Source organism: Olea europaea, chromosome 18, assembly GCF_002742605.1.
Source record: "Olea europaea var. sylvestris chromosome 18, O_europaea_v1, whole genome shotgun sequence".
Lineage (NCBI taxonomy): Eukaryota > Viridiplantae > Streptophyta > Magnoliopsida > Lamiales > Oleaceae > Olea > Olea europaea.
This window is the reverse complement of record NC_036254.1, coordinates 27,625,101-27,638,994: the sequence shown is the minus strand read 5'-3', so window position 1 is coordinate 27,638,994 and position 13,894 is coordinate 27,625,101. Positions and strand designations below refer to the sequence as shown.

Here is a 13,894-nt window from a genome sequence, read left to right as displayed (position 1 = left end):
TGGTGCAACAAAATAAAAGATTTGGGACTATATATGGTACAAAGTGAAAGTTAAAGTAAAGTCTACAAAAAAAGTGAAAGGTTTGGGACCGTTGTTACAATTATCCCTAATTTTTATATGCACTAAAAATATTATTTGGTATAATTATATCCACACCACAATTTTTATTAATAACATAACATTTTAATTTTACTTAAAGTTCTCAATCTTTACTGATTGTAAAGCTTTTGTCCATACTTCTTTTTCGTCGATTTTTAATCTTCAACGCATTATTGATTAGCAAATCTTGTTTTTTTATTATGGTTTTAGTAAAAGTAAATTTTTTTTGTACGCTTTAAAATGAGAAAAAAATTATTTTGTCACACTTTTTGTAATAATTACTTTTTTTAAAAATATGATTGAAAAATATGTTATTTTATGCCTCCAAATAGACTATTTGATAGAAGCTATTATAAAATATGAGATGTGCTAATTAAAAAAATATAAAAGATACGAATGCATAAAAAGTAAAATTAAAGACATAAGCATTACAGTAGGCCAATATTGACCTTAATAATAAATATTAGTCTTTGTCTCGTGCGTTGCACGATTATTGTATTTACTATGTTATTATTAATGTGGAATATGTAGAATTTATATTATCCAAAAATTGTCAATATTGGTGCAACTATTTACCCATGGGATAATAATCATCGAAGTGCATGATGTTGAAACTCGAAAGTCAGAACAATAATTTAATTTTAGCACTAGCACCACTATGAATGCTCACGCTAATTTATAAACGTTTTCACGGTACATCTATATGATAACATTATTCCTCACGAACTTCCAAATGTTTACCCCCTTACCAATAGCATCAATGCTATGGCATAATTTTCTACTCATCTTGAATGAAATGTGCAATAAAATTCTTGGACGAAAATTATTTGGAGAAATTAATTCATGGTAATACAAGGATAATCATAGGTTTTTCCCTATTCCGCGTAGTTTGGATCCTTAATTCTTTGCCCCTGTTGCGCATGGTTTGGATTCTTAATTCTTATTCCTAAAGTTTTATATGATCTTAAATAAATTTGAGGAAATTGTGAAACCTAACGTCACTTGTTTTTACAAGTACTTCTAAGTTATATGGATAGTGATGTAAAAAAAAAGGTCGGACATGGTAATTTAAAGCTACTAATAATTTTTTTTTTTAAATGTCAATACGAGAGAAATACCCAATCAAATCAAAATTCAAAATATTCAATGAACGTTAAATTAACACTTGAAATTGAAAAAACAAAAAAAAAATTGCATTTTATCTAGCTTTTGAGAGTTGTAATCTATGTGCTATTTGATTATAATACATGTTACGTTATATTCGTAAGATAGAAATTGCAATATATGTTATTCGAATTTTTTGGCATGGGCCGTATGACTATGAATCATTTAAGATATCTACTGACTTTGAGTGATTTTTTTTGGTATTTTACATTATATTATATGATATTTGATTTTATTTTATATAACTATTTGTTAAAATTAGTGGCGAAGAGAGATGAAAGCCGATTGGGTCAGTGAGGAATTTGATATATTCATATTTGTAAAAGAGACTCCGTGCATAGTCACCTCCACTGCAATATTTCTCCATTTTCACACACTACTTCACTTCATCCAATCCAACTGATAAAGAAAAGAAATTGAATGATTTAACAAATTAAACAACAACAAAATTACATACAAAAATAAAAAGAAACAAAAAAATTATTATACACTTTTTTAATTAAATTGAAATAATTAAAAGTAAAAATAAATATTATTTAACTAAAATTATAAAATAAAAAGAATTAAAAAAAATTTAAATCAAAAAAATTATTTATAATATGAAGAAAAAAGAATTAAAATATATATATATATATATATATATATATATATTATAAAAATTAAATAAAAAATATACAAATATTGTTTAGTTATAATTTAAAAAATTAAGTTTTATTATAAAAACCAAAAAAAAAATTAAAAAGAATTTTTTTCAATCAAAAAAAATTATTTACCAAAAAACAAATTGAAAATAAAAAAAATTGGGGTGGAGAGAATTCTCCATCCCACTATATGTGGAGGTGGATGCGTTATGGATGGAGAGAAATATCTCCATAAATGGAGGGATTTCTCTACGTGCACGAAAGGGTTTCTCTCTGTGCATGGAGGAAATTTTTTTCCCCTTTTTTCTTTTTTTTCTTTTCATTTTGTTTACATTATAAATATTTTTTCTTCAGCTTAATTTTTTTTTTTAAATTCCTTCCTCCATGATAAAACTTAATTTTTCAATTTTAACAAAATAATTTTTATATATTCTTTATTTAATTTTAGTAACTTTCTTTTATTTTGTTTTTATTATAATTTTTTGATTTTTTTTAAATTTCTATTTTCTTCATATTATAAATAATTTTTTTTGATTTAAATTTTTTTTGATTCCTTTCGTTTCACGATAAACGTAATTTTTTAATTTTTGAAATAATATTTATTATTACTTTTAATTATTTCAATTTAATTTAAAAACTTATAATAACTTTTTATTTCTTTTTATTTTTGCCTGTAATTTTTTTTTATTTTTGTTTGTAATTCTTTTTTTCTCTAATTTCTTAAGTCATTTAATTTGTAACTATCACGTTACAACAACACAAATAAAAAAATGAAATAACTTAACAAATTAAGAAAAAAATTTGCAGGCGGAAAAAAAAGGTATTGTAAAGTTTTTAATTAAATTAAAATTAAAAATAAATATCAATTATTAAAAATAAAAAAAATTGATAAAACGAAATGAATTAAAAAGAATTTTAAATCTAAAAAAAATATTTATAATATGAAGAAAAAAGAAATTTTAAAAGAATTTTCAAAAAAATATAATAAAAACAAAATAAAAGAAAATTATGAAAATTAAATAAAGAATATATAAATATTATTTAGTTAAAATTGAAAAATTAAATTTTATCATGATAAGAAAGGAATTAGAAAGAATTTTAAATCGAAAAAATTATTTATAATGTAAACAATTTAGCTGACGAGAGATTGACATCGATAATTAAAAAATATTTCTATAAAGGAGAAAAATTAGGAAAGTTGCAATAAAATATTTGTATAAAATGGAGTAAAGGAGTCGGTTTCTACATTTAAGTGATTAACTAAAGAGATCCTGGTAAGAATTTCATAATCATATACGAAATTCAACAAAATATATACAAAAATAAAACTTTGGATTTTTGCCCCTCGTTATTTGTCTTTTTGATCCTCATCTCGACCTTATAGAAAAGAAAAACTATAAAACCTTGCAAAAATACCAAAACTTCTTGAAAAGATTCTCCAACCGAAGAACCCATGAAGAGTAAAATTCATCTAAATACCAAGTTAACAATCCACAGCGTATCAAAACTGTAAAATTCTCCATCAATTGGAGAATTTCAAAAAAACATATTGAATGGAAAATTCGACCAAACAATGTTGGTGTTTAGACTAGCAAGGCCAAAAGTAAAATCAATACGACCAGGAAAATAAAAACAATGCATGTGTGCTGTCTTTTGTTAATATAATTGATCAGAAATTCAACGTTGCATGAGTATTGTCTTTTGATAATTGATTCCTGTGATGTTAAATTCAATGGTTCACGTGTGCACTCTCCATGCACGGAGAGTGCAATCCGTGCACTTTGTTCGAATTTTTTTCTTTCTTCTCTTATTTTTTTTTTCTCTTTTCTTTAAGCTAATAAAAACTCCAATTTTTCGATTTTTACATAAATTTTAAGGTTGTTCGTTTTTTACGAAATTTTACCCAAATTTATTGGAAACGTGCTAATGAACAAAAATCAGCAGCAAATGATAATACAAGAAAAAATATACATATTGAAAAAAAATTATATTCTTAGGCTCTCAATTATAACACAATCCACTCTTCCATTATTATTTGGAAATGAGAATCTTGTTGGATTCTGTAAATTCTAGATGGTTATCATGCTTTAACTATCAGTTAATTTTGCATCAATTAATTCTCTTTGGTTGCGTCAATTCTTGTCAAGAAATTTAAGAATTGAAAAATGTAATTTATATTCAAAGGTTGTTTAGACTTTTCTTCGTGGAATCTTGATAGGAACTACACAGAGAGAAGAGAAGTGAAGAAGAAATAATGCGTGATTTTCGCACTTAAAAAATGCTACAGTGAGACAAAATGAAACAAAACACTATCGATTTAAAAGAACTAAAAGGAATTTTAAATCGAAAAAAATATTTATAATATGAAGAAAAAAGAAATTTAAAACAATTTTCAAAAAAAATACAATAAAAATAAAATAAAAGAAAGTTACAGAAGTTAAATAAAGAATACATAAATATTATTTCGTTAAAACTGAAAAATTAAGTTTTATGTGGAAGAGAAAAGAATTAAAAAGAAATTTAAATTGATAAAAAAAATTATTCATAAAGTTAAAAAAAAAAATAGGAAACAAATTTTTGTCTCCATGCATGGAGACTAATGTCTTCGTGCACGGAGGCTAGAATTTTTTTTTTTTTTTTTTTTTTTTGCATTGTTTAGTTTACATTATATATAATTTTTTTTAATTTAAAAATTTAAAAATTCTTTTCTCTTCAATTTTTTTAACTTACAAGTAACTTTTTCGTTAAAATTGAAAAATTAAATTTTATTTGGAAGTGAAAAGAATTAAAAAAATTAAATTGATAAAAAAACAATTACTTATAAAGTTAAAAAACATGCACGAAGAGTTAGAGAGATATATATATATTTTTTTTAGCTAATATGTTTTTATTGCACTTAAAAAACTCGATGCAAATTTTTTACTTATAACTCTTTATATTTTAGAAATATATTGAGCTAATATTTTTTTTATTGAGCACGGAGTGAAAAGATGAGACTTGATGAGAAGTATGAAAAGTTACGTGTTGCAGTAAATTTGGAGGTACACTGTATAATAAAATATATACTAAGACAAACGACGTTATTTTTGCTCCCCCCACTTGAAAAATAAAAACAAAAAGTGCCACGGTTAAATAAAATGGATTAAAATATTATTCATTTTAACAGTGTCTCTACATTCCTCTTTTTTTATAGTAGGGATGTAGTGTGAATATAATTTACCTTATTATTTTATCATTAACCTTAATTTTTAACACTATAATAAATGGGAATTGCTCTGTGTGCAGAGCAATTTCCTACATAATTCATACCGACCCCTCACTGTAGGGGTCAATCCCACATGAAAAAAAACGACGAGGCTCGCACTGTGAGTATCTGGTTTACAGACCCCTGTAAATGTAGCAGGGCTCATAATAAATTGTCAATAAATTAAATATGAGAATTTTACTAAAAATTACATGTTCTAAAAGGGAAAGAACCCACTTTTCACTCCCCAACCCTACCAGTTAGGGTTGGGCAAATCTCCTAAATCGAACTGATCGAATCGAATCCGATGGTTTCTTGTCAAATTAAATACTCGAACGGGTATTTGAATTGAAAACCGACGGGTACGGTTCGGTTCTCGGTTCTAAACCAAGAATCGAAAAATCAAATAAGAACCGAATCTTTCTATTTTTTTTATATTGAATAAATCAAATTATTTTAATTTTAATTTTTTCTAAACAAATTAACAAATTAACAATTTCCAAATCCAAATTTTTGGCCCAATAATTTGTTTAATTTCTAATTTTTTAATTTTTGGCTCAATTACCCATTTTATTGTTTCATTTATTAGCCAAACAAGATCCAACCCACTAAATAATCGTAAACACCTACACTAAAGTGCATAACGTTGTCTCAACTCTTGTAGTCTCGCTGTCATTTCAAAACCTATACAATCGTCGACCGACGCTGTTACCTCTGACCGAAGCTGTGATCTCCACCGACCGAAACTTTGACCGTATCGATCATTTGAACAAGGTAATCTACTATTTTTTGACATTCTAAAATCATTGAATGTGTCATTAGTTGTATTTATATAATATTGTTATAAATGTTAAAAAATTTAATTATAGTACGGAATCGAATCAAATCGAACCGAACCCGAACGGTTCCATAATTATATTTAGACCCGACGGTTCCATTTACTAGATACCTAAAAATTTTGGTTTGGTTCAATTCTAAACAAAATCGAATCCATGTTCATCTCTACTACCAGTCCTGAAAAAGTAATAAATAAATAACAACTAAAAAAAGTAAACCACCATTAAAAGCACCCACTTTTTGATATTTTCTTTGGTCTCCCTACAGTTTGTAATCCTACATTTTTGAATCGATTCATGCCTACCTCTACTACCAGCCCTGAAAAAGTCAGTGAGAAAAAATAAATAAGCCCTTGTTTGAGCCTCATTTTTATTAAGAAAATAAATTTTTGAATAGTGTATTGATGGAAAATGTGTGATTAAAAAATAAGAAATTTTTTTTTATTTACATATAATATTATTTAATTGAAACATGTGTGATTAAAAAGATATCAAATCACTGTTGAATAATATATTTGAATTGAAAAATGGGGCTGAAACAAGGGTTAAATAACAACTAAAAAAAGTAAACCACCGTTAACAGCACCCACTTTTTGATATTTTCTCTGGTCTCCCTACAGTTTGTAATCCTACATTTCCTACCATAAATTTGCAAATAAAAAAAGGTCATCCTGTCTGATCTGTTCAAACCGAATAAAGCGTCGACGAGACGAGCAATTTGGCAGCCTAGCAGATCAAAACGCTTGTACGTTTATTAATTCTCTCTAAAATCTTTGTTCTCACTCTCTGATCCAAATCTCTCCCACAACAAGCACACACAAGCCGGGTAATTCTCTCTCTCCTTTTCTTCTTCTTCTTCTTCTTTTTTTTTTGGACTTTTTAGTTTTAATTTGTTTGGGTTCTCTCATTTTCTAGATCTGATCTGAGGAATGAAATCTGATTTATACATAGGCATATTAATTGATTTACAGGGGTATGTGATTTGAAGGGCTTTTTTTCATGTTAATTAGGGAGTCAATATGCTGGGAGTTATAAGGCAAAGAGTGGCTTGCAGAGGCATTCCTACTCGGGTAATACATTTTGATTATTGAAAGTTCTGGTTCATTTGTTTAATTGTTAAATTTTTTTTGAAAGGTTGTGTAAGTTTTTCTCCATTTTTTTTTTCTGAATTGAAGAATTTTGAGCGAGGAATACGAGTAGTTGCGTCCCGGTCTTTATCTTCCACAGCAAAAGAGGTACATATACGACTAACCTATGTAGTTTCTCAAGTTTCTTAACGTTGTGAGAATTGATATTAGAGAGTGGTGTATTTGAGCAAGTTAATAACAATGCTTGGTGGTGGAAAGTATATATAATAAAAGATACGATCCATCGTGTAAAATCTGTACAGTTTTGTTATCTTTGAGCTTGAATCCTGCATCTGGTGCTTTCTTATTTTTAAGCCTTTAGGTACTTCCTTTTAAATGTTCTACCAAATGCAACCTACATTGGAATGTCAACCAAAATGTATATCCAAGTACTTTGATTTGTGCGTGGTTAAGGATATTGTAATTTCCATTTCTTGTAGATGACTGTCCGTGAGGCTTTAAATTCAGCACTTGATGAAGAAATGTCTGCTGACCCCAAAGTCTTTTTAATGGGTGAAGAGGTAATCTGAAGTTTTAATTTAGTATGAGAAGAGGTAATCTGAAGTCTTTTTAATGGGTGAAGAGGTAATCTGAAGTCTTTTTAATGGGTGAAGAGGTAATCTGAAGTTTTAATTTAGTATGAGAAGAAAATTTAATTACTCACATTGTTGATTTGTTCTTTTTGGGTTTCATGACCTATTTTGACTTATTTTATTACTGTTATGCAGGTTGGTGAGTATCAGGGTGCATACAAGGTGGGTGTTACTCATTAAATGGCACATCAGCTGCTTCAACAACAATGATTTCCGTAATCCTATTTTATTCTTTTAGTGACTGGATTTTGATTTACTGTGTTCTATCTTAGATTTCCAAAGGGCTTTTGGAGAAGTATGGTCCCGACAGAGTTCTGGATACGCCCATTACTGAGGTTTCTCTTTGTCTTTTACTTATTAATTGTTCTATTTGTGTTTGTAATATTTTCCATAGTCTATCGTTTTATATGTTGCAGGCTGGATTTACTGGAATTGGAGTTGGTGCAGCTTACTATGGTCTGAAGCCCGTAATTGAGTTCATGACTTTTAACTTCTCTATGCAGGTGAGATTTCTTTCTTTGATGCTATGTTGGGCGTTCAGAAACATGACCTTGTTTCTTCTAATTAGAAATATTTCCATTCAATTTTAAATTGATTCTTCACAAATCCAACTTTAATGCCCAATTCTTTGTCCCTAAGTCCAAGTTTCCATTCCATAATGATGCTCCGCAAATGTTATGATTTAGCTCGAATTCGTATGAAATAGTTGATGACAAGCTCAACTAAAAACTGTCAAAATTTAAGCCATGAAGACACATTTTACGACGTTAGTTTTTGGTCCAATACTTCTTAATGACAAAAATCATGCCTAAAACTTACTATGACTGAATTCAATGCATCAAGGAAGAACTACTTGCATTCTTCAGAAGTGGTCTTTGACTATTAAAGCCTTTTGTTAGTGCAGTGTGAAGGTGGTGACTTCCCTTTTTTCCTAGTTAGTCACTCTCTTCTAAGTATAGAATTACAAGCTTAAGTGCTAGATCAATTCAAAAGCAAAGAACGTTAAAATATATTTAGTATGAGTCAAATTCAACAAGAAGAAAGAAGTAAAAAAGTTCAGTGTGTTGTTTGATTTCATTTCTTTGATCAACTTATTACTCAAGTAAAACTGCATTTTGCTATTTATTTCTTGTTTGGAGTTAAAAGCTCTTTTCTCATTACAGATTTTTTTTTTTTTTTAAATAGAGAGGAAGGAGAGCAGGTGGTGGTTAGATTTATTTGATATATTTTGGATTTTAGCATCCTAGTATCACCTAGAAGATTGAACACTATAACAGGCATTGTTATATCCTAACAAAACCGATATAACACTAAGTTGGATTAACTGATATAATGTTGTTGCAGGCCATTGACCACATTATTAACTCTGCTGCAAAATCAAATTACATGTCAGCTGGTCAGATATCAGTGCCTATTGTTTTCAGAGGTCCAAATGGTGCTGCTGCTGGTGTTGGGGCACAACATTCACAGGTACGATTTTGATTCAGTCTGTCATTTTTTTTTTCACAATATCATGCATCACAGTTCAGATGAACTTTCTATAATCTGTTGTTATCTACGGACAATAATCACTCTCAAGCATGCCTTTATAACACAAAACAATCAAATAAGACGTCGCTTCACGTTCTGAACTATTTTTTATTCTATGGCCATCTTTTGACATTTTCTTCTTGCGAGGCATACAAATTCACCGTTTCTTTTTCTCCATTCAATATATCCTACATTCTCGCTCAGTTTATATATCGTGCAGTGCTATGCAGCATGGTATGGTTCATGCCCAGGATTAAAAGTACTGGCTCCATATTCATCAGAGGATGCTCGTGGCCTGCTGAAAGCTGCTATAAGGGATCCAGATCCTGTTGTTTTCCTTGAAAATGAATTGCTGTGAGTACTGAGATTGCGTTTGATGTTTATACTTTTCAGTACCAATCTGGTTTTATGTTAATAACTCTGTTTCACAGATATGGTGAATCCTTCCCTGTTTCTGCTGAAACTCTCGATTCCAGTTTTTGTCTTCCAATTGGGAAAGCTAAGGTATTTTATCCAAGTCCATTGTACTTTTGCTTTGCATTATAAAACTTCTCTCACTTCAATTTTATTTGGCAGGTAGAGCGTGCTGGGAAGGATGTGACAATCACTGCTTTCTCAAAAATGGTTGGCTATACTCTTCAGGTGGGTTTGGTCTTTTTGTGGAAAAACTGAATGGATTAGTACTTTTGCTGCATCAGTTGTTTTCAACAAATGAAAGTAAACTTTAAGATAAGAAATGTGAATACAAATGATATTACGAAATAGAACTAGCTCTTTTCTTGGGAAATTTTCTCTCTCATATGTTTACCTCCCATGTGGAATCTGTATAGGCTGCCGACATTCTTGCAAAGGAAGGAATTAGTGCTGAGGTAACTCAATGATATTCAATTACATGTGACATCTTGAAACGAAGAATGGAATATGGTGTTTTAGGAACTTGATTTATCGGGTTCCTTTGTTTCTACAGGTGATTAATCTTCGCTCGATTCGCCCACTTGACAGAGCCACAATAAATGCTTCTGTCAGGAAAACAAATAGGCTTGTGACTGTTGAAGAAGGATTCCCTCAACATGGTGTTGGTGCCGAGATCTGGTTACTTTCTTTACACAACTGGATCCCCTCGCTTTCTCCTTAACTAATGGTTTCCCTTTTATCACTCCAATGTATTTATTGTTATTTTTATTTCTTCAGCGCATCTGTTCTTGAAGATAGCTTTGAGTACCTTGATGCTCCCGTTGAGAGGATTGCCGGAGCAGATGTTCCCATGCCCTATGCTGCAAATCTTGAGAGAATTGCTGTCCCACAGGTTAGTTCTCATTGGGCCTTTTTTCCTTTTTGTTCTTGACTATATTTTCTTTGGCTTTAATAGTCCGATACACTAATATCTATGCACTTAAGCATAATGTAATGGGATAAAAGAAAGGCAAAATACGTGCTGGACTACCCAACCTTCATGTGGTGTGGTTGTCCCTAACCTTCAAAATTGAGGTTCTATGTCCCCAAATCCATATAAATCTGTAAATCTTGGTCCCTACCTGACAAAACTTTCCCATGTAATTGTTAAAATTGCGGGCAAATTTTAGTTGAATTGAAGAGAAATGTTAAGTGGCTTAGTTGTTATGTCATGTAACTCTGAGTCATGTGAAAGACGCATCAAATTTTAACATTCACATTGGCAGTTTCAATCACGTTGGACTGAGATTCATAGATTTAAATTGATTGGGAACCTAGATACTCAATTTTGGAGGTTGGAGACCATAATCATGCCATGTGAAAGGTTGGGAGCTCAGCCGTAACTTTCCCTGGAAGAAATGGTGGTTGTATTTTATAATTGCTTCCATTAGGCGTACTTCTTTAAAAATGTTTCCCTCAACTAGGGAATACTATGATAAAGGCATTAAAGATGTGCTTTAGTTTCTTCACATTATACGAGTTGCGGATGAAACTAATTTGAATATTTTTGAACAAACACTTGACTTTCATGGTGGATAAATTTGAGCTAAAATGTTCATGTACTATATTCTTTTAACATGCTGCTATGTTATCTGAAGATTGTGAGCTTTAGTAGGTGCCCAGTGGTTCAATTGTTGAAGCATTCTATATTTATTTCTTCTACTCTTCATATTATGTTTGATTTTGATTGACATCTTTAAAGCCCTTAGGTAATCCCAACTCCGCTTATTTTTTCATCATTGATTGTTTAATTCTTGGATACTTTGGATTCTATTCTATCATAGCCCAATCCCGTCGTGCACTAGCACTAGTTTGATATAAACCTTTTGGAATAATAATTCGTCAGTTGGGGTTAGATCTAAAGATCATTTTTCCTCTGTTATTTACTTATTTCATATATACGTGCTATGGGGAGAATAAACGGGTTGTAAGATTATTTACACAAGCCAAACTAAACTAGGAGAACTAGCCAACACTGGAGCTTCAAACAATCTAGACTACTTCCTTGACAAAAGATTTTTCTTCTTTTCTTCTATTAAATTTAATTCAAATGATCCTGCACCTGTTGAATCCATTACCTGATCTGATTTTGATGCTTTGAAATCCCTTGTTCAGGTCGAGGACATTGTTCGAGCAGCAAAGAGGTCTTGCTACAGATCAAGTTCATTGGCCGCAACTGCTTAAAATTTACAAGGGACACAAGGTTTTTGTTGTCGGTTCTAGATTTTTCTTTACACAGCTGGGTGGGTTGTTGCCTTTGCCTTCTGTGGTTAAGAAGTCCACATTTGCTTCAAATAAAAAACATTGAGGGCTTACAAGTTTCTAAAATTTATTTTTAATGTTGTCACAGTTGAAGAAGATTCTGTAACAAAACCAACGAAGCCCAGTGAAGAAAAAGCTGGAAAGCCATTGTTATCCTAGTTTAGTTTGCAAACTTTGTTAATTTTTTTTTTTTTTTTTTTTTTTCCGGTTTTGGTTGCATATTGACCACATTCATTAAGTGTGCAGTGTCATCTTTTATCCAGAACTCGATTACATGAGGCAGGAACTATCTACGTATCGAGTCGAGTTCTTCATAGTCAGCTCCGACTTGATACTCCTCTTGTTGAACTTATGCGTTTGCCGGTGATTTCTTTCATATTTTTACCGGCGAATTATTTTATAATAAAGTTCTATTAGTGCCGATTAGGTCTATAACGGAATCGACCCATTGTCTGCATAAAATATGCACGTGGATTTATCTTTCAAGAAAAGTTGTACTGTTCTGTATTTAGATGAAAATGAAGAGGACTTGGGTGCAGAAGAAACCGTCTAGATGGGAAGAATGAAACAAAACGAGAAAAGATAAAAAGGGAACTTTGAATATTTAGTCTCTGTCGTTTAGTGCCTCTTGCTAATTCGTCCCTAACTTTTAAAATTGAACTTTCGTGCATATGATGGCAGTGGGCCGAGCTGAGCCGGCTCGGCTCGTTAACCCACGAGCTCGGCTAGGGCTCGTGGCGAGTTTTTCACGAGCTCGGCTCGGCCCACGAGCGGCTCGCGAGCTCGTGAATTTTATTTATTTATTTTTCGCTAATTTTATTGATAAAATTTTATTTTTTTCCACATTTTTGGATGAGTCGGCTCGTGGACTTAGCTCGTTGGATGGGATTCCCCGCTCAGCTTGGGCTCGTCAAGCCCATGAGTCAAGCCGGCTCGGCCCAATTGACATAATGAACCCCTCTTCCTTTTGTTGAAAAATTAAAAAAATATGTATGATGTTTTTTATAAAATTTTAAGGTATGCGTTATTTTATTTATTTATTGGTCTAAAATTATGTATATATGTTACACTTGTGCACGTCAAGATTCGTAAGGCTTGAGGCTTCATCTACGTTCCCTCCCCTTGAAACCTTGTTTATTTTGATGATTTGGAGGATATTTTATATATGTGTTTGTGTGTGTTAAACTTGAGCACGTCTAGATTCGTAAGGCTTGAGGTTTAATCTACGTTCCCTCATCTTGAAACCTTGTTTATTTTGATGATTTGGAGGGTATTATATATATAAAGGTTGAACCCAACTTTGAGGGTTCCCACCAATCCGTCCCTAGAGTTTTGTGAGAGAGATAAATTGCGGGATGTGCCCCAACAGGTCAGGAAACAAGAGTTGCCTGTATACTGCACTATAAGGAGTCCAATTCCATGCCTCAGAAATCGAACCTTCATACTGCGACTGCCAGTAAGGCGTGAGATAATTTCATTCCTGTCCTTTGCACTACGGATCTATGCCCGGGGGACTATATATATATATATAATAAGAATAATTGATAGGCCAAATTCACACTATAAACAAAACAAATCATATTAAAAATGGAAAAAGGAGAATATATCTTTGCTTTGTCAATTAGTTCATTTATCTCGACGGTGAATGACGGTAAAAATGGAAGTGTAAATAATAGAAAGCATTGTAAATGAGGAAATATTGTATCATCAGTCTATTAAGTTAAAATTTTTTGGAATTGTATTTCAATGATTCACTAATTCTAATTAGAGTATATTCTAGAATATAATTCGAATAGAATATTTAGAAAAATGATATAAGCGGGTGGATCTTTGATTTTTCAACATAATTACACTATCAGTTCTCAAGGTTCGGTAGATCATTTTGTTTTTAATCAATTTGGAACTCTTACCTTAATGTGACTTGGTGGCCGTTCGAGAACATCAA

At 31.0% G+C, this 13,894-nt stretch overlaps 1 protein-coding gene across 6 annotated transcripts; it reads left to right on the top strand.

Annotated features, from left to right (window-relative positions):
* Positions 1 to 6,645: 6,645 nt before the first annotated feature.
* LOC111368049 (pyruvate dehydrogenase E1 component subunit beta-1, mitochondrial) lies at positions 6,646 to 12,370 on the top strand. 6 transcript variants are annotated; one of them, XM_022989222.1, is made up of 16 exons: positions 6,651 to 6,810; positions 6,995 to 7,054; positions 7,160 to 7,219; positions 7,552 to 7,632; positions 7,840 to 7,866; positions 7,977 to 8,039; positions 8,121 to 8,207; positions 9,049 to 9,174; positions 9,455 to 9,588; positions 9,666 to 9,738; positions 9,811 to 9,876; positions 10,065 to 10,103; positions 10,202 to 10,326; positions 10,426 to 10,540; positions 11,803 to 11,930; positions 12,038 to 12,370. In XM_022989222.1, exons 2-15 carry the CDS (start codon positions 7,004 to 7,006, stop codon positions 11,869 to 11,871), a joined length of 1,116 nt encoding a protein of 371 aa, XP_022844990.1. In that variant the 5' UTR covers positions 6,651 to 6,810; positions 6,995 to 7,003; the 3' UTR covers positions 11,872 to 11,930; positions 12,038 to 12,370. The 6 variants fall into 6 exon arrangements, with proteins under 6 accessions (XP_022844989.1, XP_022844987.1, XP_022844988.1 ...); XM_022989223.1 differs by having other exon boundaries at positions 6,654 to 6,810; positions 6,956 to 7,054; XM_022989221.1 differs by having other exon boundaries at positions 6,646 to 6,810; positions 7,977 to 8,207; positions 11,803 to 11,890.
* Positions 12,371 to 13,894: the final 1,524 nt, after the last annotated feature.

Excerpts from the sequence above, each read along its gene's own strand:
- LOC111368049 (XM_022989221.1), top strand. The coding sequence starts at position 7,004 with ATGCTGGGAGTTATAAGGCAAAGAGTGGCTTGCAGAGGCATTCCTACT. Across the intron at positions 7,633-7,839 it reads TCTTTTTAATGGGTGAAGAG|GTTGGTGAGTATCAGGGTGC; the intron begins GTAATCTGAAGT and ends ACTGTTATGCAG. Across the intron at positions 7,867-7,976 it reads AGTATCAGGGTGCATACAAG|ATTTCCAAAGGGCTTTTGGA; the intron begins GTGGGTGTTACT and ends GTTCTATCTTAG.